This window comes from Oryzias latipes, chromosome 23 (assembly GCF_002234675.1).
Source record: "Oryzias latipes chromosome 23, ASM223467v1".
Lineage (NCBI taxonomy): Eukaryota > Metazoa > Chordata > Actinopteri > Beloniformes > Adrianichthyidae > Oryzias > Oryzias latipes.
The window spans coordinates 19,296,799-19,318,953 of NC_019881.2; the positions used below are offsets into that span (position 1 = coordinate 19,296,799).

Here is a 22,155-nt window from a genome sequence, read left to right on the forward strand (position 1 = left end):
ACATTTTTTCAGACCAAGCTGGGTTTACATGATGAGAATTTACCTTCCAGTGTGAAAACAGCTGTAAGAAAAAGGATAAAAACCACACAGTTGTTTTTTTTTACAGTGTTTGTAATAAATGGCGCTGAATTGCAGTGCTGTCTTAAGAGTTACAAAATAAAAGCTTCCCTTTGTGTCTAAAGGCTGAGGTTCAGCTCAGTTTTTTCAAAATAAAAGCGGTAACATTTGTGATTTCGGTAGAAAACATTGGACCCAAACGGTGACTGTCTGAGCTGTATGTCTGACCTTTTCTTGGCATTTAGTTCACAAAAATGAGGACTTCTAACATTCAACACTTTAATGTCTAAAGTGTTCCCACAGTTTGTCCTACTGATCACAGACATCTTCTAAGTGTGCAGATCATATTTGTCCTGCATCCTGAATATCCGTGGCTTCAATTAGACATTTTTGGGATTTGAAAAAGGGTGTTTGGTCAGACGTTCAAACTATTTTTGGCCACCATCTTCAAACTGTGGATGAGGTTCGTACCATGAAGTCTAACAGGAGGGTTCTTCCGTCAGGGCGTGACTCTGACGGACCTGCAGGAGGCTGAGAAAACCATCGGCAGGAGTCGTCCCCCAAAGACCTGGGAGGAGGAGAAAGAAGAGAAAGAGAAGCAGGACAAGGAGAAACAAGAGGAGAAGAAGGAGACTGAAACCAAGGAGGACGATTACCGGTCCAAATACCGCAGCTTTGAAGAGGTACAGGTCTTGTTTTTGTCTCATCCGAGGTTCAACCTTTGCTCTAAAGTACTTTATATATCAGTTTTACTGTTTTTTTTCTTTCATTTTACCATGAAAACACTTTGATTTGATCAGATTAACATAAAACTTAATGTCATCTGTTGTCTTTACTTCAAAACTTATTATTTTTCTTAGTTTTAATTTTTTCAAACTACTTTTTTTGGTTTATTTTCACAATATCTGCTGAAATCTGTATGAAAGTGTTTTATTGTGTTTTTTTTTTCTTGTGTGAAAGTTTGTGGTTTTTCCCATAAAAAGTCCGCTTTTTCTTTGTCCTCCAGCGTTACCGACCTTCATCCTCGCTGGCCTCCGCCGTTTCCTCGGTAACCACTGCCTCCTCCACCTCCTCCTCGAGCCCGCTGTCCTCCAGTTCCGGCTCCCTCTTCAGGCCCAACAGTCTGTCGGGGATCACCTCGTCCTACAGCCGTTCCTCCAGGGAGGCAGAGAAAGGTCAGAAACGGTTAATTCATCCGAACCGATCACGTGTAGCGTTCACCGACAGGCGGACAGGGGCGAAGAATCGTAGAAGTACGAGCGCAGGAAGTATAATTTGATACGTTTCTAAAGAAAAAACATAAAGCACAAATGTATCTGTGATTGATAGATAAACAAAGAACATATTTTAGAGATTTTACAAGACTAAATGAAACACATTTGCTAAATTAGAACACGTGGAAGACATGAAAACAAAGTCTTCCGGACTCTCTGGCTGCTTCCTAAGTTGGAGAAATTTGTTTCCACAACAAGGGGGGATGGTTGTGTAGTGCGCCAAAAAATGAGACCGAAAAACGGCAAAGAAGACGCTACAGTTTTGTTAAAAAATATTGTAAAACACGGCATATCTTTATAAAAATTAACAATCGAAGAAGATGTTTTAACATCGGCATTGTTAGGCCACAGGGAGGTGCAAAAAAGTGAGAAAATAGGTTTTTAACTTTCAATTTATATTATGTAATCTTTGAATTTAATCCAAACATTTACCAATTGCTTAAAAATAGCTCTTACGTGGTCAAATTTTAATTTCCACTTTTATGTGCCGTTTTTTAACTTCACTTAGCTGCTACCAGAGCTCGCTGCTCAAAAGCACTGTGGCAGGAAGAGCCGGCTTTCCATCCTCTTACTAGAAGTTCTTGTGGGAAAACTGACGTAAACACTCGTCTCTTTGTTCTCTTTGTTCTGCGACAAAACTCTGCCTCTCTTGCGGCATTGGCCCGTGTTTCCTCATTTCACCGAAAGGTCAACCGTCCATCGGATTATCTGGGTTTAAGATTAATATTTAACTCTATAACTATTTATTTTCCCTTGAACAAACAAAAAAATCCTTTTTGAATTTCCACGTTCTCATGTTGATTTGTTTTACAAAATAATAATAAAATGGTAAAAAAACAACTTTTTCATTATAATTCTCTTTAAATTTGAAAGTCGTACAGTTCAAAATATGTTCAGAATATAAAATAATTGTCAAAAAGTTAAGATACGCAGAAAAATGATCAAGTCAAGGCTGACCTACATTCTCTCTAGAAATATTCTAACTAGAATGTGCTTCTCCTAATTCTGAAACTTGTTCTTGTTGGAAGTTCCACATTAGTGTTTAGCCGCAGGATGTTTTTACTCCACGAGGAGGAGGAGGAGGAGGAAGAGGAAGAGCGGTCATGATGTAGAGCAGGGGTGTCAAACTCATTTTCACCGAGGGCCACATCAGCATAGTGGCTGTCCTCAAAGGGCCAGATATAACTTATACATGTAATTAAATGTAATGAAAAATAAACGTAATAACTTCTTCATGTTAAATAACTCATTCTTTATTTAATATAACTGTTTAAAGTGACAATTACAGTTGCATATTAAACATATGTTTGCTTGTTACTCTAGCAGAAATTCTTTTAAATTTTGACCACTTATTAAAAGCCACGTAACTCCATTAATAAAGGATCAAACTGTCCAAGTGAATAAAGAAAAATAACATAAAACTGAGCTGCAAAGATCATGTATTACACGTGTTACATTTTACAAAAAAAAGCTGCACACAGCCTTGCATCCAGCTGATGGGTTGATGACAACAATTTGTCTGCACACACACACACAAGAGCTGCAAACATTGATTAATTACAACAGCTACACTTAAATAATATCTATTCAACTAAATAAAATTTTTATCTTAAGAAATCAAAAACTTTGATGTTGTTGCGGGCCACATAAAATGACATGGCGGGCCAGATTTGGCGCCCGGACCTTGAGTTTGACAGGAGTGATGTAGAGTAACCAGCAAAGCAATGAAAGGAGATCCGTTCTTTCTGACAACACAACTGAGAGTAGAGATTAGGAGTCCAGACGATCTACTTACATCTAGGCAACTCTCATGATAAAGAGTCAGGATTTAAAATGTACGTATTTATAAGCATAAAATCCCTCAGACTTATTAGGAAAAGTATATTTTAAAGAATCAGGCAATTACTTTGAATTAATTAATGTAGATGAATGATCACAATATGAGCCTTTCTCTCATTTTTCTTTCAACAGTTTATTGATTTGGACCCGTGTGTTCGTAGTTGTCATGTCAACGCCACCGCAGGGCATCAGAAATGTTCCAATTGGAGTTCACACATCCTTTGACATATCGGGCCCTTCCGGTATAAATGATAAAGAGGGTCACGCTAAACACAGAGCCCTGAGGAACACCTGATGTGATTGTGTGGGGCGGGGATGTGACGTTCTTCGGGATACAGGGAAACATTACAGCAGCTAGAAGGAAAATCATTTTCCCGGAGAACGTTCCGGCCGGTATAATCTTTACACGTTTGGTTTATAAAATACGTACAGAGATCGTTTTTCTTCTCTTCGGACAGAAATGGACAAAAAGGAGGACGAGAAGGACGGCGAGGACAAGTCTCAACCTCGCTCCATACGGGATCGCAGGCGGCCCCGTGAGAAACGGCGCTCCACCGGAGTGTCCTTCTGGACTCAAGACGTAAAAACCGATCCCTCACGTTGACCTCCTGCACGCCGCCAAGCGTCGACTAACCGGGTTTTCCGTATTTTCCAGGGCGATGAGAACGACCCGGACCAGCAGTCGGACTTGGAGGAGAGCAGCTTGAAGGGAGAGCTGCAGGTGAAGACAACTCCTCTCATTTTGACACTTTTGTCCAACGCTGAAGTTTTACTGTTGCCTCTTTTTAGCCGTTTTCCGGTAATTGTTGCCGCAGCGACCTTGAACCTTTCCAAAAACGCAAAGCAAAGGAAGTCTAAGTTTTAGGAAAGGTGCAGAAATGTGTGAGTTTTTATCAAGGTGACATTTCAACAATAGAAGAGGATGAAAAGAAAATGTCAATCTGAACGTCTCCAAAGAGGCATTGATGTGAAAATAGATTTCCTGTTCAGACAGAACAGTGAAACAGAGAGATGATCTACATCCGCTTAAATCTGCCGCTTACAGTCAGTTTGAAGTGTGCCGCAGCTACAAAAGCACTAAAGAGGAAATTCAGACTCATTTCTGCATAACAAAACAACACAAGAACAGCACAGGAAGTCCCCTGTGGTCACTTCCTGTCCAGGCTTCTTCTTTACACACGCCTTGAATTCTCAGAAAAAAAGTTTGGAAAATGAAATGTTTTTCTAATTGATGTTTGACACAAAGAGAAACAAAAATGTTAAACATGAAATGATGAAAAAAGCTTCTGAATGAGGCCAAAAGAGGCGCATAAAGGGACTTTAAAGGATTTTATTAAACATTTAAATCAAGATTTTAACTAAGAAATCAAATGTTTCCTGTTATAATGGAGCTTTAGGCGCCAAAAACAGTTTAATTAAAGAATATTATAAATATATTTGACATTATTGAACTACTTTCAATGTTCGATAACATTTGTTAGCTCATGAATAATTGTATTTTCTCACATTTGTAAGTAATATAAATGAAACCACAATCCCATATCTTAAAAAGCAATTCTTTAAATATAGATATTTGTTTCTTTATGCACCAAAGTCAATCTTTATGCTCAGTTACATTATTATTAATAAAAAATCTGACAATTTGGAGAATTATTGTACTTATTTTTCATCTTTTTTTATAAATGTTTACTAGAGGAGGATGAGTGAGCAAAATATTCAACATATTCTAGCACTGAAAATGGTCATTTTCTGCTTTGTAAATGCTAGTGGGTTAATGTTGTGTAGTACTTGTCATCGGTCACTAACTTTGTGGGTTTTGTTTCCTGCTTTCTTACAGAGCGACAGACTGTCCAGGTAAGAGTCCCCCCCCCCCACGCCGCCTCCCTTTCAGCCGTTGCCTGACGCTCGCGTCCCTAAAATCCAAACTCTTTCTTCACCGACGCAGGAATGAGAGCACTTCATCTTTAGATCGCAACGACACTCTTCTGAGCCGCAGCTATGGAGAAAGTCGAAGGCCGTACTCCAGCCGACTGGACAGAGACGACAGCACCGACTACAAGAAGGTAAACGGAAGCTTTTTCTATGCATTTTGCCGACCCGGTCTACTCTGCCATGCTAGCAGACATTTTTTTTTATTCGTATTCATTATATTTTTTATTTAAATGATCAATTATCATCAAAAAATAAGTTTTTCAGAACTTTTTTCAGGAAGTTGAACTTCAGTTTCGTTTCTTTTTACCAAAAAAAACCCAATTGGCAGTTTTATTTTGAAAATGAGAACCTTTACTTTGAAAATGTATCTACTTTACTGTAGTCCATTCAGTTTGTGTAGTTCTATATACTTAAAATCCAAAATTATTCTGCAATTGAACAGCAATAATTACATCCTTAACGTTTATTTTTACTACACTGAAAGAAATATTGTATTGTTGGCGTAAAGCTATCAGCCGTTGATTGATGTGCATTTATCAATCAGAAAACGCTCGATTTCCTCATCATTTATGCCATATTTCCGCTTTCATGTCGGAGCGTTTAGTCAGGCCTGTTCCTCCTGTGACGGATCTGTCCGTTTCAGCTCTACGAGCAGATCTTAGCCGAGAACGAGAAGCTGAAAGCTCAGCTACGCGACACAGACCTGGAGCTGAAAGACTTGAAGCTACAACTCGAGAAAGCCACACAGGTACGCCGAGCCCTGGAATCTGAATGAAAGCATAAGTCGGTCCGCTTCTGACGCTTCTCGCTGGTGTCTCCACAGAGGCAGGAGCGCTACGCCGACCGATCCCAGCTGGAGATGGAGAAAAGGGTAAAGGCGGAGCCTGTCCCGCGTCTATTTTTTTTAATTTTCTTCAACATTTGGGTGCAGCCTCTCGGTTTAGAAATGAAAAGTGGTGATGCTGGTTTGATTTGTGTGAAGCGTCACAGTAACGCTCCTGCTGATGGCTTTATGTCTGAAGGTAACAAGCAGGCCCCGTTATCATCCCAGTGGTGGTATGATCCTCCCCTGTTTTTTGTATCGGCCTCCTTTCTGCTGCCGGCTGTCACTGTGAACGGGGACCCGCCCCCCTCCCCTCCCGTCCTCCACCCTGATCACTGCCTTTTTTTCTCTCTCACCGGGTTTTGAACCTGATCAGCAGCGTTTGTGTGTGTTTGGGATGGAGCGGCGCTGCTGCTGCTGCTGCTGCTGCTGAAAGCTGCACCTGTGTTTTTGTGTCGTTTCCCACCGGTTCGGCGGTCTTCAGCCGTGTGACGCCAAGCGTGGCGCCGAACAGGTTCAACGTAAAATGAATGAAAAACAAGATTGGTGGAGCTTAAAAAGACATTTCGTGGGGAAATATTGTAAATTTAAAAAAGAATATATTTCAAATTTAATGAAATGCTAAAAACTTAAAATAAACCAGAAACTGTAAAAAATACATGCGTATGTAGAACAGCTGCTGGTTGTATTTTGAATTTTTGCTTTTTTCATTTGTTGCTTTGCTTCAATTCAGACCTTTCATAAACATAAACCAAAGTCAAAAAAGGAAAAGTCTCCTTTTAATTTTTTTTTTTATTTACCTTTTCAGTATTTTTTCAAATTTAAAATACGTATATTTTTAAAGACAGTTTTCTGACGATGGAGGACATGTATATCATATAATATATAACAAAATTAATAAATATATAATATATATCTCCTATATTATGGACACATTTTAAGAAAATTAGGCTCAAAATTGAATTTCTAAGTTTTTTTTTTATTCAAATCGTTTAAAAAAGTTGGTATTTGTGACGTAGAAAGTACTACCAGCTCCCTGCTCCACTCCATTCTGATGCGTTCACTGCAGCCGCTTACATGTACAGCTGGATAGTTCCAATATTGATCCCCATTTTTGCTGTGCGATGCGAGTTCAAAATTGTTTTCAAGTGATTTATTTATTTTTTCTTCTAAATTCTGGTTTTTCATTCACTTTAAGCCGATCCTGATTTGACCCCATAGCCAAGGCGTGTCAGATTGTGACCTTTTTATTCATACATCATCCGCTTTCTCAACTCAGAAATGTGCGCCTTAGTTCAGTTAGACCGTCGGCACGACCCCCACACGCCGACGTCCTGTCATCTCGACCCAAACCTCCATTTGGACGCCCATAAACGGCGTGTTCGGTCTGGCTGCTGCTTGTAGACGCCTCACAAAACATGCGTGTGTTGAGTGTGTGCTGTCACCCCCCACGACCTTCCGCTGCATTTTCTGACATTCTGATGGTGGAGGTCAGAGGTCATGCATATGTTCTCTTCCCCACAGGAAAGACGAGCTCTAGAAAGGAAGATTTCTGAGATGGAGGAGGAGCTTAAGGTACTGTACACACAGTTATGTTTCATTTATCGATGTTTTATCATCTAAATATAGTTTGTTTTTCCAGATATGATGATGATAAATGTCATTTGCAGCTGAGGTTATTGTTTACAGAAACGATACAAATAAAGATTTAAAGTATTGAAGCGTCAGGTGAACAAACAGTGACATCTAGTGGTCAGCTAAAGCAACAGCAACCTCAATACAGCAGTTTAATCTAGGATTAGTGACAAAGAAAAAGCCTGAAAACATTTGTTTTAATATTCAGACACACTCGTTTAGATCCACAACAAAAAAAAATAGATTCAAAATCACAAGTTCAGTTCAGAATTTGAGCTGAAAATATAAACCAGAGATACAAACAGAACATTCTGCTTTCGATCAACGAAACATAAAGATGATCAAAGATTCATCATTTCAAAATAAGTCATCGTAGATCAAGATTGCAGGAAGAAATCTGTCTTTCCTGGTTCAGAAGTTTAATAAACTAATTGGTAATTCTTCATTTGTCAATTTTATTAATTTAAATGTGTCAAAAGCGAAATAAGAAGATAAAAATCATTTTTGAAAAAGTGATTGATAGATCTGCTGCAGCTGGAGTTAAGTGCACTTTCAAGCCGTGGGAAAAACGATTAGCTGCTGTTCTGAGGAGCTTTAATCGAAAGTGAAACTGAGATGGTTTTGAATAAAAGATGCAGCAAAAAATCCATTTTTCTGAGGTGGCGCCTATGCAAAGAATTTTAATAAAGTTTATTACACAACAATTAAAAAGGCAAATGAAATGATAAAAAAGCTTCAGGGCCACTGAAAGCTCGTTATTTTGTTTTGGTAAGAATCTAAAGCTTTTGTCTTGCTTGCGTTTTACTCTGAAAGGATAAAGGCTTCTAACATATCAGTAATAAAGCAGGGCGAAACCTGGAAAGAGCGCTTGAGCTCCCGTTCAGAATCTGAAAAGGGATTTCAGAGGAGAGGAGCATCCCTGCTCGTCTGATGACGGACCTTTCAGGCTGCAGAACCTACGGGTCGCTGTCCCGCTCCGCCTAAAACAAGAATCATTTCATCTTTTTCTTAAAATCTATCCCATTTTCTAACAGTCTTCCTCTTCTGTTTCCCCCTCTTCCTCCTCCTTCTCGGCCCCTTCTCTTCTGTTTCCTTCCTCCTTTTCCTTTATTAATTCTCTTTCTCCACCGCCATGTTTCCCCTTTTTTTGTTTTATCTCTGTTTCCCATGTTCTGCTTCTTGCCCCCCCCTGCAGAACCTCCCCCAGGTAAAGCAGGTTCAGGCCCTGCGGCAGGTCAAGGAGCGGCTGCAGGCCGAGAACCGGGCCCTGGCCCGCGTGGTGGCGAAGCTGTCTCAGTCGGCCTGCAGCCAGCTGCCCAGCGCCGACCTCTAAAAGCCACACCCACCACCACCACCACAACCCCCCCTCCACTCCTCTTTTCTCTCTTTCTGTCCATCTGCGCTCTGCTCTGCACCCATAGACAGGCAGGTGACCTCCCGCCCCCAAACATGATGTGGTTGTTGTGACCCCGCCCCTTTCCCCCTCGCCTTTATTTTTCCCGATTGAGGAGGATGATTTTGTTTTGGTGCGAACATCACTGTCAGGTGTCCTCCACACCTTGTCAGTGTGGGAGGAGGGGGGGGGGGGGGCGGAGTCAGACAGCATTAAGCTGCCGCAGAGCTGCTACCGTTTTGGTAGTGCCCCGTTTGGTGCTTCCATCGGGGAGTAAGCACGCCGGCGGAGTTTGGCTTGTTCGTGCATGAATGAACCGACTTCGCTTTCTTTTGGTTTTAAATAAATTACCCCCCTCCTTCCCCCATTCCAACTCCTCCTCCTCTTACTTTCCTGTTTTAAAAATAAAAGTCGGACATCGAATGTTGACGACGACTGCATGCACGGTCAGGTTGTATCCCCACGCCTGACCGACATGCACCTGCGATCAATAAAGGTTTATTTGAATTGGTGCAAACTTGAAAGTCTGTCGTTTAAACTGCAGAACTTATGCAGTTTAAACCCAATACCACCTTAAAATCAACTATAGTGCCCCCTTCTGGCCACATAAAGGCCATGCAAATATCATCAACTGTATGTGATAACTGGACTGAGTGAATATGACGCTCCAATGAAGCGAAATGAAGAGTCGACTCGGTCTCGTATCAACACCAGAGGACGTCATTAAGCCACAATGGGTGCGATTTGAGTCATTGTTTCTATGGCAACCACTCTTGGCAATCAGAAGTTCACAACCCCTACCACCTGAATGCGGTCTACACGCTTTTTAACCCAAATCCACCAAAAAAACCTGTTTTCTCGAATTTTGTTCCTCCGGAGTTCTGGGTGGAACAGTTGGAGCAACCCCACCTCCCCTTCCCCTCCCCCTTGCCGAGAGCTCTCTGTTTACACGCTCTCCTGCTAGCTTATAGCCCCTCCTTACTGGTGCAACAAAAATAAGAATTGGATCCAGAATCCAGCTCGGACGAGGAAAACGAAGACGTTCATGGATCTGGTCGTGTACAAGTGGATGCATCAGGATGGAGCAGAGCGGGGAGCTTGTGCCCCACCCAAAGTATTTCCTACCATCTCAGAAATGCTTTACTTTCTCTCCATATGTCAGAACTGATACAAGAACATGTTAAAAACACCAAAAAGACCATTTTCTTTATCTAGAACATGGTTATTCCAACAAATGGAATGAGTGAACATTAGCTTGTTTGTTTTTTCGGTTATCGTCTTTGGCTTCTTGATCCACTGAGTCCAGTTTTCGTATACAGTCAAGGATCTGCACTGACAAACAGGAAGCAGTTCCTGTTTTCACCTCAACGTGTCCAGTAAATTTAGCAAAATTCACCAAAATAAAAGCTCAGTCAGCCATCGGCCTGGGGACTCACAGGGGCACCTTTACTTTGTGTGTGGTATTTTTTCTTAACACACTGGTTAGCATGCTAACCGGACAAACTCTTGATGTCCTGCAAAAATCTGGTGTTTTTCCTCTCTGCTGTGTGAACTGGGCTCCTGCGCTGCATGGCTTGGTCAGAACCTCGGCCCGCCTTCACGTTCTCCTCTCAAACCCAAAATGTTTTCATGTTTTGTATGAGAGGGGAGTGTCCTCCCAGTCAACAGGCTGCGGTGGCGTTCTGGCGAAACGGGCCTGACTGGTTTGTGGAAACTGGTCTAAGCCTGATTTCTTTCTTTTTTTTTTTTTTGTCTCCTCCTTCCCTCGTCTCCTCCCCCCTTTTTTATTTATTTGTTTTTTTTTTTTCATTTCTCCCTTTCAGATGCTCCCAGACTTGAAAGCGGACAACCAGAGACTAAAGGACGAGAACGGAGCGCTCATTCGAGTCATTAGCAAGCTTTCCAAGTAGATCCGAACGCCCCACCCACCCAGCCACCCGCTCCTGCTAGCCTGCCCCCCCTCCGGCATCGACTAATGGAATTGCACACTTAGATAGAATTGCAGCAGACATCAGAGATGACACTTGTCCCCATCTGTGCTCCTCCGTTGTCCATCCTGCTGTCTCCATCAAACCACAGTTTACAGAGCAAAGAAATAAATACAAAGTCCTCGGTCAGCATGTGAGAGCCTGGGGGGGCGGGGAAGCCGAACTATTTAACCAGTAAGCCTTAGTTGTACATAGAGGAAAAAAAAAGTCACTTGCATCCCGTCGGCTATCACCCGAAGAACAAATATTATCGCGTCCCCCCTCCTGGTTTTATTTGTGCCACACTTCCTGTTTCCTCTCTCTCTGCTGTGCTGCCCCCCCCCCCTATTTATCCCGTTGTTGTTTTTGTTTTTTTCCGCTCCGCCACACTCGCACGCAGCCCCGCCCCCTGGTTCTTTTCCCGCAAACGGGAGTCTGGCTTTAGCGGAAGGAGGCGGTCCTAGTGGAATTTAAGCTTTCACCGTATGTGCAATATGCATTTTTTTTTTTTTAATGCTTTAAAGAGTCCATCATGAGTAGGATTTTTCACATCCACCGCTGCCATCGCTCAATCTCCCTCCCTTTTTTGTTTCTTTTTACATTTGTAGTCGGTTTATACTCACTTTGTTTTAGCAGGTACTGAGTGATGCTGTATATACCTGTATGTATTTGTTTGAGACCCGCACATGGCATGCGTTGATGGTTCCCGTCTGTTACTAGCAAAAACAAATTTCAAAGGAACAAATTAAAAAAAGAAAAGAAAAAAAAAGTGTGTTTTAAAATATTTTTCTTTTATAGCCTGAAGACATGGGAGGAGGTTGGATTATCGGGCCTCTCCTCTGTGTCGAGGTCTTTTTTTTTTCCCCCCGATTAAGTGTTTAAAAACAAAAAAACACGTTTTGTGGCTTCACCACATCTCACCATTCGGTGCTGCCGCTTTTTGTTCCCAAACTTTTAAAAGCTGTAGTGTTCTAGCCAAAGTGTCATCACCTAAACGGAGAAATCAATTCGGGACGGCTAAACTGCACCGTCGCTGGGGGAGCAGCGCCCCCATTCATGCATCTTGACGCATTTCAGTGGCCTTTTTTAAGGATGTTTTAGTAAAAGAAGTCTCTGCTGATGGACCAACAGCCATCCATTGTTTTTTTTTTTGTTTTCTTTTCTTTTCTTTATTTTATTTTATTTTTCTCCCCCTCATCTTGTAAAATAGGTGTGTGGCTTAATACATGCAAGCTGTGCTGTGACTACAACCACTGAAGAGTTCATTCAAAAATAAACTTGTACATTGTAACTTTCCTGTGCGTCTTCATTTTCACACATTTTTTGTTCTTAAAGTTCAGTCAAAATAAAAGTAAAAAGTTCACAAAAGAACTAAATATGTTGACGAAGCTGAAATATTTTAAAGGTCGCCACGGCAACCATTTTGAAAAAGGTCATCGAGGAATAAATTTTTTGGTTTGTTAAAACACAAAAACTTTTATTTCTAGATTGCTTATCTGCCAAATATGTGACAAAAATTAAGATTTCAATTTCTAAAACACGTCTTTTATGAATTAACACCCAACTTTGGTTTTTGACACAAATCTTCCATATTTTTATTGGAATTGAGGTTTAAAAAAAGGAAATATTTAACAGAAGTTACTGCTCAGTGTAAAAGACAAAATAATTGTAGGAAAAACCTTTATAAGCAAAAGTTACATGTTTTAGTTATAATAACTATTAATAAATTTATTTTATATTTTTTTGAAATTAGTATTTTTAAACAAATTTCGTTTAAGCTACTTTTGCAAAATTTCTGACATTTTAATTAACATTTTTGTAAAAAAAATTCTTGATGAACTCTTCAAAAGATTCTTTTTTCCATGGTGGAATTTCTTTTAAGCTGCAGTTCCGTCATCTCACCGCTAGATGGTGCACATCAGCTATTTTCTCCTGTCATCCATCTCTCCTCTTTACATGAACCCAAACGAGCAGCTGACGTCACAGCCGCACTGCTATGTTAAACCTGTGGAACGTCACTGTTTACAGCAAAGTATTAAAGAAACAAACGAAGTTCTAGTGAACATTACTAACGCTCTAGGAAAAAATAAAATAAAGCTTTAGGAAAACCGCCTCGGTTAGAAATAGTTGGTATATGTTGATGGAGTATTAGGTCCACTTTAAAATCATTTTTATTTTAAATCACAGCTTTAAAGTCATAATTTAATGAGAACAAAGTCTAAAATAGATAAATAACATAAAAGTCTGGATAAACTGTATAATTTCTGTCTTTAGTTGCTTTGCTCCGCCCTCGTAATTCCTGACCAATGAGTGAAGAGATTTTTTATTCACATGGCTTTGTTTACTTGTTTTGGTTCAAATCAGGAAAGGCTGCTTGATGGCAGTCTGAATACAGACCAACTGCAAGGTTCAGAGCTCTATCCGGACTGGATCTGGAACAAACGGTTTTCCCAAAATCCAATTTTTATTAAGAACATTGAACATAGAAAATGGTAAAAAAAAAAAACAACTCGTCAGACAGAAGCATCACACAGACACTGAAGAAAGGGTTGGATACCGATTGCTTCAACGGTCTGCAGAGATCCTGCAAGCCACCAATCAATGAAAAAAACATGAATAAACCGTCAAACATTTATAACTTTATCAATAAACCTTCAGTTTACTGCTTCAAATCCAACAGTTTGACCAAACTGAGTTTAGTAGTTGTGCTCTGCTGATGCACGAACTGCATGTTCACTTCCACCTTCTTTCCTTACTATTACTTTTTAATTTATTTTTTGGTGGCCCTCGTACTCCACCGAACAACACCACAAAACTGCGTCTTTTAATAAAGCCGGAGGTGGGAGATTAAAACACTGCGCGCGAAGTGGAGTTAGCTTACGTTACCAAAGGTGTTCCTCTAGGTTCCCTTGAAGGACTTGTTACTTTCACAGCAATCGTTTTTAATGCAAAAGCTGTAATACTGTTGTTTTTGTGCATTTCAGTCCCACTTCCTTAATTAAAAACTATACGATTTTTGCTTTTACGTGATAAATTAGCTTTTAGACTCGATCAATAAAGCTAAAACCAAACTTTAAGCAACTTACAGCATTGTAGGGTTTAGCATCTTTTCTCAAGAACCTCAGAACCAATTTGCAACGTCCTGATGTTCAAAACCCGACTTTTTGAGTAAATATTGGATTTAAAACTCCTAATCCAAACACTCTCCTATCTGAACACAAATCTAGGTATCCAAACAGTGTCTTAAAGGTATTCTTAGTTATAATTATTTTTGTCAGAGTAGGTGTTACTAGTTCCATGAATCTAAATCTCTTTACTTAGTTTGGAAGTATTTCAAACAAAATAAAGGTGAAAAAATGTAAATATGAAGAAAAACATAATAATTGAAAGGATTTCTGTGCTTAGTTTCAATTCTTTTTCAGATTGCAGACTTAAAAACAAGCAAATTCAGATAAAAGAATGAGAACAAAGATCATAATAATCTTCCACACACCCTTCAATAACATCTACTGGGTGGTATATTGTTTCTGCAGTTATCTTTAATTCCATTTCATAGCATATTGCCGGGCTAAATTCTTTTTCAATTGCAAATCCTGGCCTGTGAAATTCCACTGAGGGAGGGGCTAAACGTCCCGCCATCATCACACAGCTTCAGGAGCTGCAGTTTCACTGTCTCGCCACTAGGTGGTGCACATCCTTGCAGTTTGTCAGGTGAAGTTCCCATCATTTTCAGTGCAGGAAGTGGTTTTGACTGCTGATGCAGCCCTCGTCGTCCATCTCATCTCTGTGCTGTAAATATAACATGACCGCCTCACTGTTCGGCTGTGTCACCACGCGTGACCGCATGTCCACAACAAACAAAGTGCAAGACAACATGCAAGCTAGCTAGCCCATGGCGAGCCGGGGTTGCGGTGACCAAACTCCTGTACCTGCATGTGTCCGTGTCTGCACGCTGACGGTGGCCTGCGAGGGTCAGAGATCTATAGCTCTACTCTGCAGATAAAGCTTTGAGGATAAGCAGCAGTTTCTGCCACCAGCAGTGGAGACAAAAACGTCTACGTCCAACTAAGCAAGGACTTTGACAGGAAATAACCTGTAGAAAATAATTATAGCAACAAATGACTTCAATTAATGGTGCTTTACAAGGTGACTAAGACGTTTGAGTCAAGGCCGTTCCTGTTGGTGTGGAGTACAGTACTTACAGGGTATTTGAGTGGTACTTATATGGTACTTTTGTTGGACTTACAGCATACATGCTGTGTATTTATGTGGTACGATATTTGTTTCATACTTGTGTGGTACCTACTTGGTATTTATGCTGTACACTAGGTTTTTACATAGTACCTACTGGGTATTTATGTGTTGTGTTATTGTGTTTTTTTGTATAAATACCACGAGAGCCACATTAGCACACACTCTTGGGTCATTTGTTCTGAGTTATTCATGTTGGGGTAAATGTTTGGGTTACATTTTTATTTCATTTTAACCCAATTTATGGTTGTTTTTGTTCCTAAATTACAGTCCCTCTAAAAAAAGTGAGTCCCTTTTTAACTTCTAAGGCTGGGTTACTAACAACCCGACCTAAGTTATTTTTTACTTAACTGTGGAACTAGTACCAAATAAATACACAGCAAGTACCATAAAAATACCCACTAGGTATAACAAAAGTGTCATGATCCGATAACGTGGCAGACCCAGATGCTGCAACCCGGAAGGAGGAGACAGGTAAGTGGTTAGGTGAGTAAATAAGATCTATTGTTCTGATCTGATGAGGTCTGGGAGGTTGGCCTGGCCGTCGGTTCTGACGAGACTTTGTTCCGAGGCGAGGCCGGAGGTCCAGGTGAGGTTTGAAGTTCGTGACGTAACGTGGGGGCTTGGCGAGAAGCGAGGCTGGAGTACAAGGCAAGGGGGCCAGATGTGAGTCTAAGGAAGACTAGGCACCATCAGGGTTAATGAACTGGTGATGAATGCTGGAGCTAGGTCTCCTTAAGTAGAGCAGGTGGTTGATGAGATGAGTAGTCACAGCTGGTGAGTCAGGAGCAGAGCAGAGCTGGGAGGGGGAGGAGAACTGACAGAGGCACCATGACAAAAAAGTACCACTTAAATATCCTGTAAGTACTGAACTGGAAAAAGATGCGTTACCATCAAGTCTTTCACACATCGGAATAGAGCTGTGAAAGAAACAGCGTGGAGCAAAATTCACCAAATATGCACCGCTTCGACATTTCACACCAACTGTAGGTGGCGGACATGCGCTAGTAAACAGTTGAAAAAGAAGAAGAAGCCCCTCCCTGCTCATCCAATGTGAACACCATGGGCGCCTGACAGCAGCACTGATGTTTTTGGAGGGAAATCAGTCATAAAAATGGAGTTAGACCTCGGAGATCATCCTCTCTGCTTTTTCTATTTTCATCTCCTCTCTGACTGCAAAATGAATCGACCCAAACCCCCCCCCCCCCCCCCCCCCCCCCCATCTTCAACAGTCGACCTAGACACACGGGATGAACAAACGCCGTCTTTACCGAAGACTGACAGCGGCGTGTTTTCTCTCTGATGACGAGTGAGACAAACGGTTGGAGTGACGGCTCCAGTCTGTCAAAGAAACGAAGATAAACGCTCTTTGAGAAGAATGGGATTCCACGCAGGCTGGCATTGATGGGGATTTATGTGGAAAACAGGATATTATGGCGTTCCTCACACGCCGGCTTTGCTGTAACAACCTTCATCGGCAGGAAACTAAATATCCTGCACTGTCAGGGGAGCTGATTAGAAAAAGAAACTCCAGTCTTTTACATGAAAGGTCAATTTGTAACTCTCATTGTCTTTTATTAGACTGTAAGGCACCTTGAACACAGAAAAACTAAACAGGAGTTTTGAAAAAAACGATGTGATCGAATCATTTTCTCAAATCTGCAGAGTGGTTATCATTATAAATACTACATTAGGTTGTTTTTTTCCATGTAATCTGTGTAAAAATCAAAAGTTTTTTTTCAATAATCTTACTAAAAAACATATAATATATGCTTTAAATCTCTCTTTTCTTTTCTTGAAACAGATCTTAAAGAAAATCCAACTTTTTTACCAACATTTTGCTCCAGATGATTCACAGATCACACACAGGCCTGTTGATAGTGTAATGTCAGCAGATGAACTTTACAGTTTATTTTACAGTTTCAGGAGATCCTCGGCCATAAATTCACAAATCTGACTTTATAAAAATGTATCAATGCTAAAACAAAAAAAATAAAAATAAAGAAAGTATGCATTGTTACAATGATAAAAAAAAAGACATTTTCTTCAGCTAAAGGGACAAAATCGAGGGTAAAAAGAGCTGGTTCAGCTTCTGAGCCTCGGTAGCAGACACCATGTTGGATAAATACGGCGATTTGATTGGTTAGAATCTGGACCAATCAGCAGCTGTTTGATGGCAGCTTCGTTACGCTAAACTGAAATTTATGTGAGCAAAATCAAAGACAGGAAAAAAGCTAGATGACACGCAACGCATGGGAAAACATTTGTTTTGCAAACGCAAAAAAAAGTTTTTAAAAGCTAAAAAAATTTGACAAGCAAACATTTAATATTTTCATTTGGAACTTAGGTTTTGTGGCAGAAATAATCCTCCATAGAATAGTTAAACTCGTGTGTTTCCTCCTAAAATGTAGCTCTTGAATTTGTTTGCTGGTTTAGCGAAAAAAGTAAATTAATTTGTCAAATCTTCACAGATCAAATGATAAAGATTTTATTTTAGTCAAATCTTTTCTGAACTGAGAGATTTTCCCCAATCTTCCCTTGAACATCTGCACACAAACCCGACATCTGGAAGTTTTTTTTTTCCCTTTCTTGCGTACGGCATAAATGGCTTCATGGGGCTGCGAGCGCGATGCAGCTCCTCGCTGCAGAATTACCCTCCTAATAGCTTCTGACTGAAACATTACTGCCAGATAAATGAAAATCTGTGAGTGCAAGAGCAGCCATTATGAGGTGCTATGTTTAATATAAATTTGTGGTGCTCACTTTACAGGCTGGCGAGCGCTTCATTCGCTCTTTACTTTAGTCATGGGTTTCCAAACTCACAATAATAAACTGCGTTTTGTCCTTCTTTGTTTTAAAGCTGTTTTTTACCTCCAGAATGAGCCGCTTTGGTTAACTTGACTGGAAGTCAAAACGTCTCAGCGGCAGATTTGAAATTGGCTTTTTGTTTGGGGAAAGGAACTCGTGTCTTTTCTTTGAAACACAGACAGGCAGGAGAGGGATTTGGCGCCAAACACAAGTTCCTTTGCTGCTTCAGATGATTCTATTCCACCTTTGTAAACCCTTCAAGTGGATTTACACACTGCACGGCATCGATACAACACAAGAAACTTTGTTTTTTTCTTCACTTAAACTGTTTTCTGTGTCTTCAGAGATACAGTAAAGAATCTATAAAAAATGACCAGAAGAAGTGTCAGTTTTTTTATTTGGTCCATTTAAAGACCCGCTCTGATGAAAATGTGGTTTTTTTTGGTACTTTAAACACATTCTCGTCATTTTTCTGGTGATGGAGTACATGTAAAAATGAATATAAGCCTAAAATAGCATTTTTGAGTATTTCTTTATTCAAATCGTTGAATCAGGAGCAGACGAAAAGCCTGGCAACACCTACACTACAAAAACCCAATCTTTAGAAATCTCTGATACAGAATCAGCTGATATTTTTTTTAATGCTTTGTTACTGTAAAACGTCGCTTATCAGCAAAAAGCTGCTTTTCTTCGCGTCAGAATCCCCTGGAATGAATTCTCTAAATGTAAAACTGGAGCTAAAGCTGCATTGCAAGAAGGTTAAAAGGGCCTATATCAATGCAAAATCAACTTTTTTGAACTTTTACGTGTATTATCATGGTTATTCCTCACAAAAAACAACCCCAAAGTGGTATTTGGGTCCTGCGCTCTGAGTACCAGGTCCTCCCAATCCATAAATACGAGCAGGTCCTCATATTGTGATTTTTCAAAGTGAGGAACAGCCCCTTCCAGGAAAAGTCTTCCTGAAGAGAATTTCAGGTTACGAAAACGAGCTGAGAAAATAGCTTATATTTTGTTTTGAAAAGATCGTGTGGACTGAAGTGTGCCAAAGGTAATATATTATATTATATATATATGGATGGATGGATGGATGGATAGATGGATAGATAGATGGATTCATTCATTCATTCATTCATTCATCTTCTGCCATTTTATCCCTTTCGGGGTAAACTGCCGGAGCTTATCCCGGACACTTTTTCTTATATATTTATATATATTCAAAAAAATGCCCATTGAGGGTCCTGCAGCATAGTTGTTCCTAGTACTGTACTTTTCTGGACTCAGAGGTCTGAGGTCTTTCCAGGTATCTGTTGTAGCCACTCCTCCAGCTTGGGGGTTACTGCCCCGAGTGCTCCAATTACCACAGGCACCACTGTCACCTTCACTTTCCATGCTTTCTCCAGTTCTTCTCTAATATAGATATAGTTTACTCTGAAAGGCTTAAGAAAAGCATGATATAGGCCCTTGAAGCAGCACAGAAGAGACATTTAGACATTTCCCCGGGTGCGTGCTAAGACAACCAGCCCTGCTGTGTGTTGCTCTACTGCCCCCTGTGGCCTCCTTGGGGGGAATTAGCAAATTCACACTTACAGGAGTATGACAAACTTAAACAGTGTTGGAATTTGGTAAAAGTTACCACAAAACATTTAGCTCAAACATAATGAAGGTGGTGGTAGTTTTGCCTTTCAAGAGGAGACGTTGTGGGTCACTGAAAACAAATAAATGAGGACTTGGAAAATATTCTAGGAATGTAAAAGTGATCTTCAGTTAAAAGCAGCTTGTGGCGTTTGTGCGTGCTCACAGGAAATTCCCAGGAACAGCCCCTCTGCTCCCTTGTCCTTCGTTCACCTCAACAGCAGGCAGAACTATGCTAAAAATGCAGCCGGATGACCTGAGCCCATAGATTGGGTTTTATTTTTAGATAATGTTTAGCTCAAAGTTTTCTCATTATCTGGAACAGGGTTGCACTGATAGCGACTGGCCTTTCACCCAAAGGTAGGAAGCAGAGGGCTAGCTGTCAAGTTATATCGAACATTTTTTTTACATTTTAGGCCCAAAAACATGAACAAATACACAGCTTCTCCTCAGATAACATCCGCGATAAGCTTCCTTGAAAGTCATGGCACCCTTGGGAGTCATCTCTCTGCGCAAATCTAGCAAAATAAGGTTCATACCCTTCAGCATCACTAAGTTATAAGGTTATTGTCGTAGCATGAAATTAGATTTGTGAAACTAAAACCCCTATAGCGGCTTCAAGATTTGTACTGTTGGGAAACAGCGGAATAAACGGGGACTGAAAATCCCTGAAATGCAATTTACACTTAGTGAAAGGAAGATGTGCCTGAGCACCCCGCTCACAATGCTGTATTAATTATAGCTCTGCTTAAGACGGGCTCATTATGGGAGAGATCCCACGAGGGATTTCAAATGCTGACTCTAAAATCAACAAAATGAAACCGTTTGACTCAAAATGAACACTTCTCCCCCCCCCCCCAGAGAAAGAACCCATGCTTTAACCTCAAATCTTCTGAAAATATTTGCAAACAATTGGCTGCAGGCATTTAAAAGACATCAGAAGAAATGCAGCATTTTGCACACAAAAAACATAAAAGCTTTCTTGGTGCTCACTGGACTCCGGTTCTGTTCAGAATCCATAGGAACTGAATTTCTATGTGCAGTCAGGGACTGGAGGGGGTCTGATTTGGGGACCACAGGATGTCCTCTCTTTGCAGATGATGTTGTCTTGTTGGCTTCATTGAGCCAAGACCGCCAATGAGGCAATTGTGGGCGTGGCCGGGATGGCCAAGTTTAAGTTTGTCCCCTCCGGGTGGGTGGAGTTGTCCTGCCCCAGGTTGAGTAGTTGAAGTATCTCAGGGTCTTGTTCACGAGTGAGGGAGGAACAGAGCGTGCAATCGACAGGCGGATTGGTGCAGCGTCCACTGTTATGCGGTCGCTTTACCATTCTATTGTGATGATGAGAGAGAGAGCTGAGCCAGGAAGCAAAGCTTTCAATTTACCGATCGATTCTCGTTCCAATACTCATTTTCACAGAAAAAAACCCTGAAATAAGTCAATAATTCTTAAAATTTTAAAATGCTCCTTAAATAAAGCAACAAATCTTCTAATGGTGTAAAAAACAAACATCTTACCAAGAACTCTTATTTAAAAAAATAAATTCTAGTACCTTAGATAAACCATTGAAAAGATTCCGTTTTTTCTGTGCATGAAAAATACCACAAGAACATGTTAAAAAAACAACACTATTTTTATTAAAGCAGGTCTTTAAAAAAGACAAATGGAAAAGAGTTATAATCAACTGAACAAAGAGAAAGTTGTAGTTTTTCAGAAGCTTATTTGATGACAGCTTTTCTGCACCACAAGATCCAGCAGCTGTGAGGGTCAGAGTCACTGCAACACAGCAGGAAAAACTGCCCCTCAGTGAAATCCATCAACATATCTGTTAGCGTTAAAAGTCACGGAGAGCATTTCCTCCTGCTGAAGAGAAGAGGAGCCATGTGGTTTGTGAAGGAGCTAAGCAGGAGAGATTTCAGCTGATGGTGCAGATTTTTTTTTTTTTAAGGAGTCTGGCTGCTTTCCATCTGGAAACTGGAGCTGCAGGACTGAACTGTCGGACCTTCAGTCCAGACTAGAACCCACAGATCAACGTCAGACTGAAGATCAGCTGATCCATATCATGCTAAATCTGTTTTTTTTTTCCTGGGAAATGTTTTTAAATAAAACTGCACCTTTTTGAACTTTCACACGATGCACCTTTTCCAAAACAGCGTAAGAAACGTTTTAGTTTGATGCAAACCTCCAGTCCACACCCATTCCCTCCTCAGGCATTGCTTCTGTTGGGAAAACAGTGGAGGCGCTCCTCTGATCGGAGCTGGCTGGGTGACTCCTGCAGCGCCTGGGGGGAGTCTGTGTGGGAGAGTTCAGTCGCAGACAAGCTCTGGTCTGCCCAGACGCTCCTCTCCGACTGCACTACTGTCGACGTGGTGCTGCTGAAGGAGCTGTGGTGATGTACGTCAGAGCTGCGAAGGCGTGCAGTGTACCTACTGATGTTGATGGACAGAAAGGATTCCTCCAAATGTACCGCCAAAACATCAGAAACGTTACCGGCACTGTGATGGAACAAAAAGGGCCGTCTTTGGCAAACCTTGTAGAAAAGAC

General features: G+C 40.8%; 1 protein-coding gene across 7 annotated transcripts in view; it reads left to right on the forward strand.

Moving 5' to 3' along the window:
• ppp1r12a (protein phosphatase 1 regulatory subunit 12A) overlaps positions 1 to 12,215 on the forward strand; it is a 55,994-nt gene extending 43,779 nt beyond the window's left edge. For 3 of the 7 annotated variants that reach the window (XM_023952130.1, XM_023952135.1, XM_023952134.1), the window contains 11 exons: positions 561 to 740; positions 1,064 to 1,232; positions 3,629 to 3,750; positions 3,826 to 3,891; positions 5,008 to 5,024; positions 5,116 to 5,233; positions 5,746 to 5,850; positions 5,926 to 5,973; positions 7,450 to 7,500; positions 8,756 to 8,767; positions 10,777 to 12,215. In XM_023952130.1, coding sequence (XP_023807898.1) covers positions 561 to 740; positions 1,064 to 1,232; positions 3,629 to 3,750; positions 3,826 to 3,891; positions 5,008 to 5,024; positions 5,116 to 5,233; positions 5,746 to 5,850; positions 5,926 to 5,973; positions 7,450 to 7,500; positions 8,756 to 8,767; positions 10,777 to 10,863 — 975 coding nt within the window. In that variant the 3' untranslated portion in view covers positions 10,864 to 12,215. Of the gene's footprint in view, positions 1 to 560; positions 741 to 1,063; positions 1,233 to 3,628; positions 3,751 to 3,825; positions 3,892 to 5,007; positions 5,025 to 5,115; positions 5,234 to 5,745; positions 5,851 to 5,925; positions 5,974 to 6,124; positions 6,159 to 7,449; positions 7,501 to 8,755; positions 8,768 to 10,776 lie in introns of all 7 variants that reach the window. The other 4 variants (XM_023952131.1, XM_023952136.1, XM_023952133.1 and 1 more) reach the window with 3 other exon arrangements.
• The last annotated feature ends 9,940 nt before the right edge of the window (positions 12,216 to 22,155 follow it).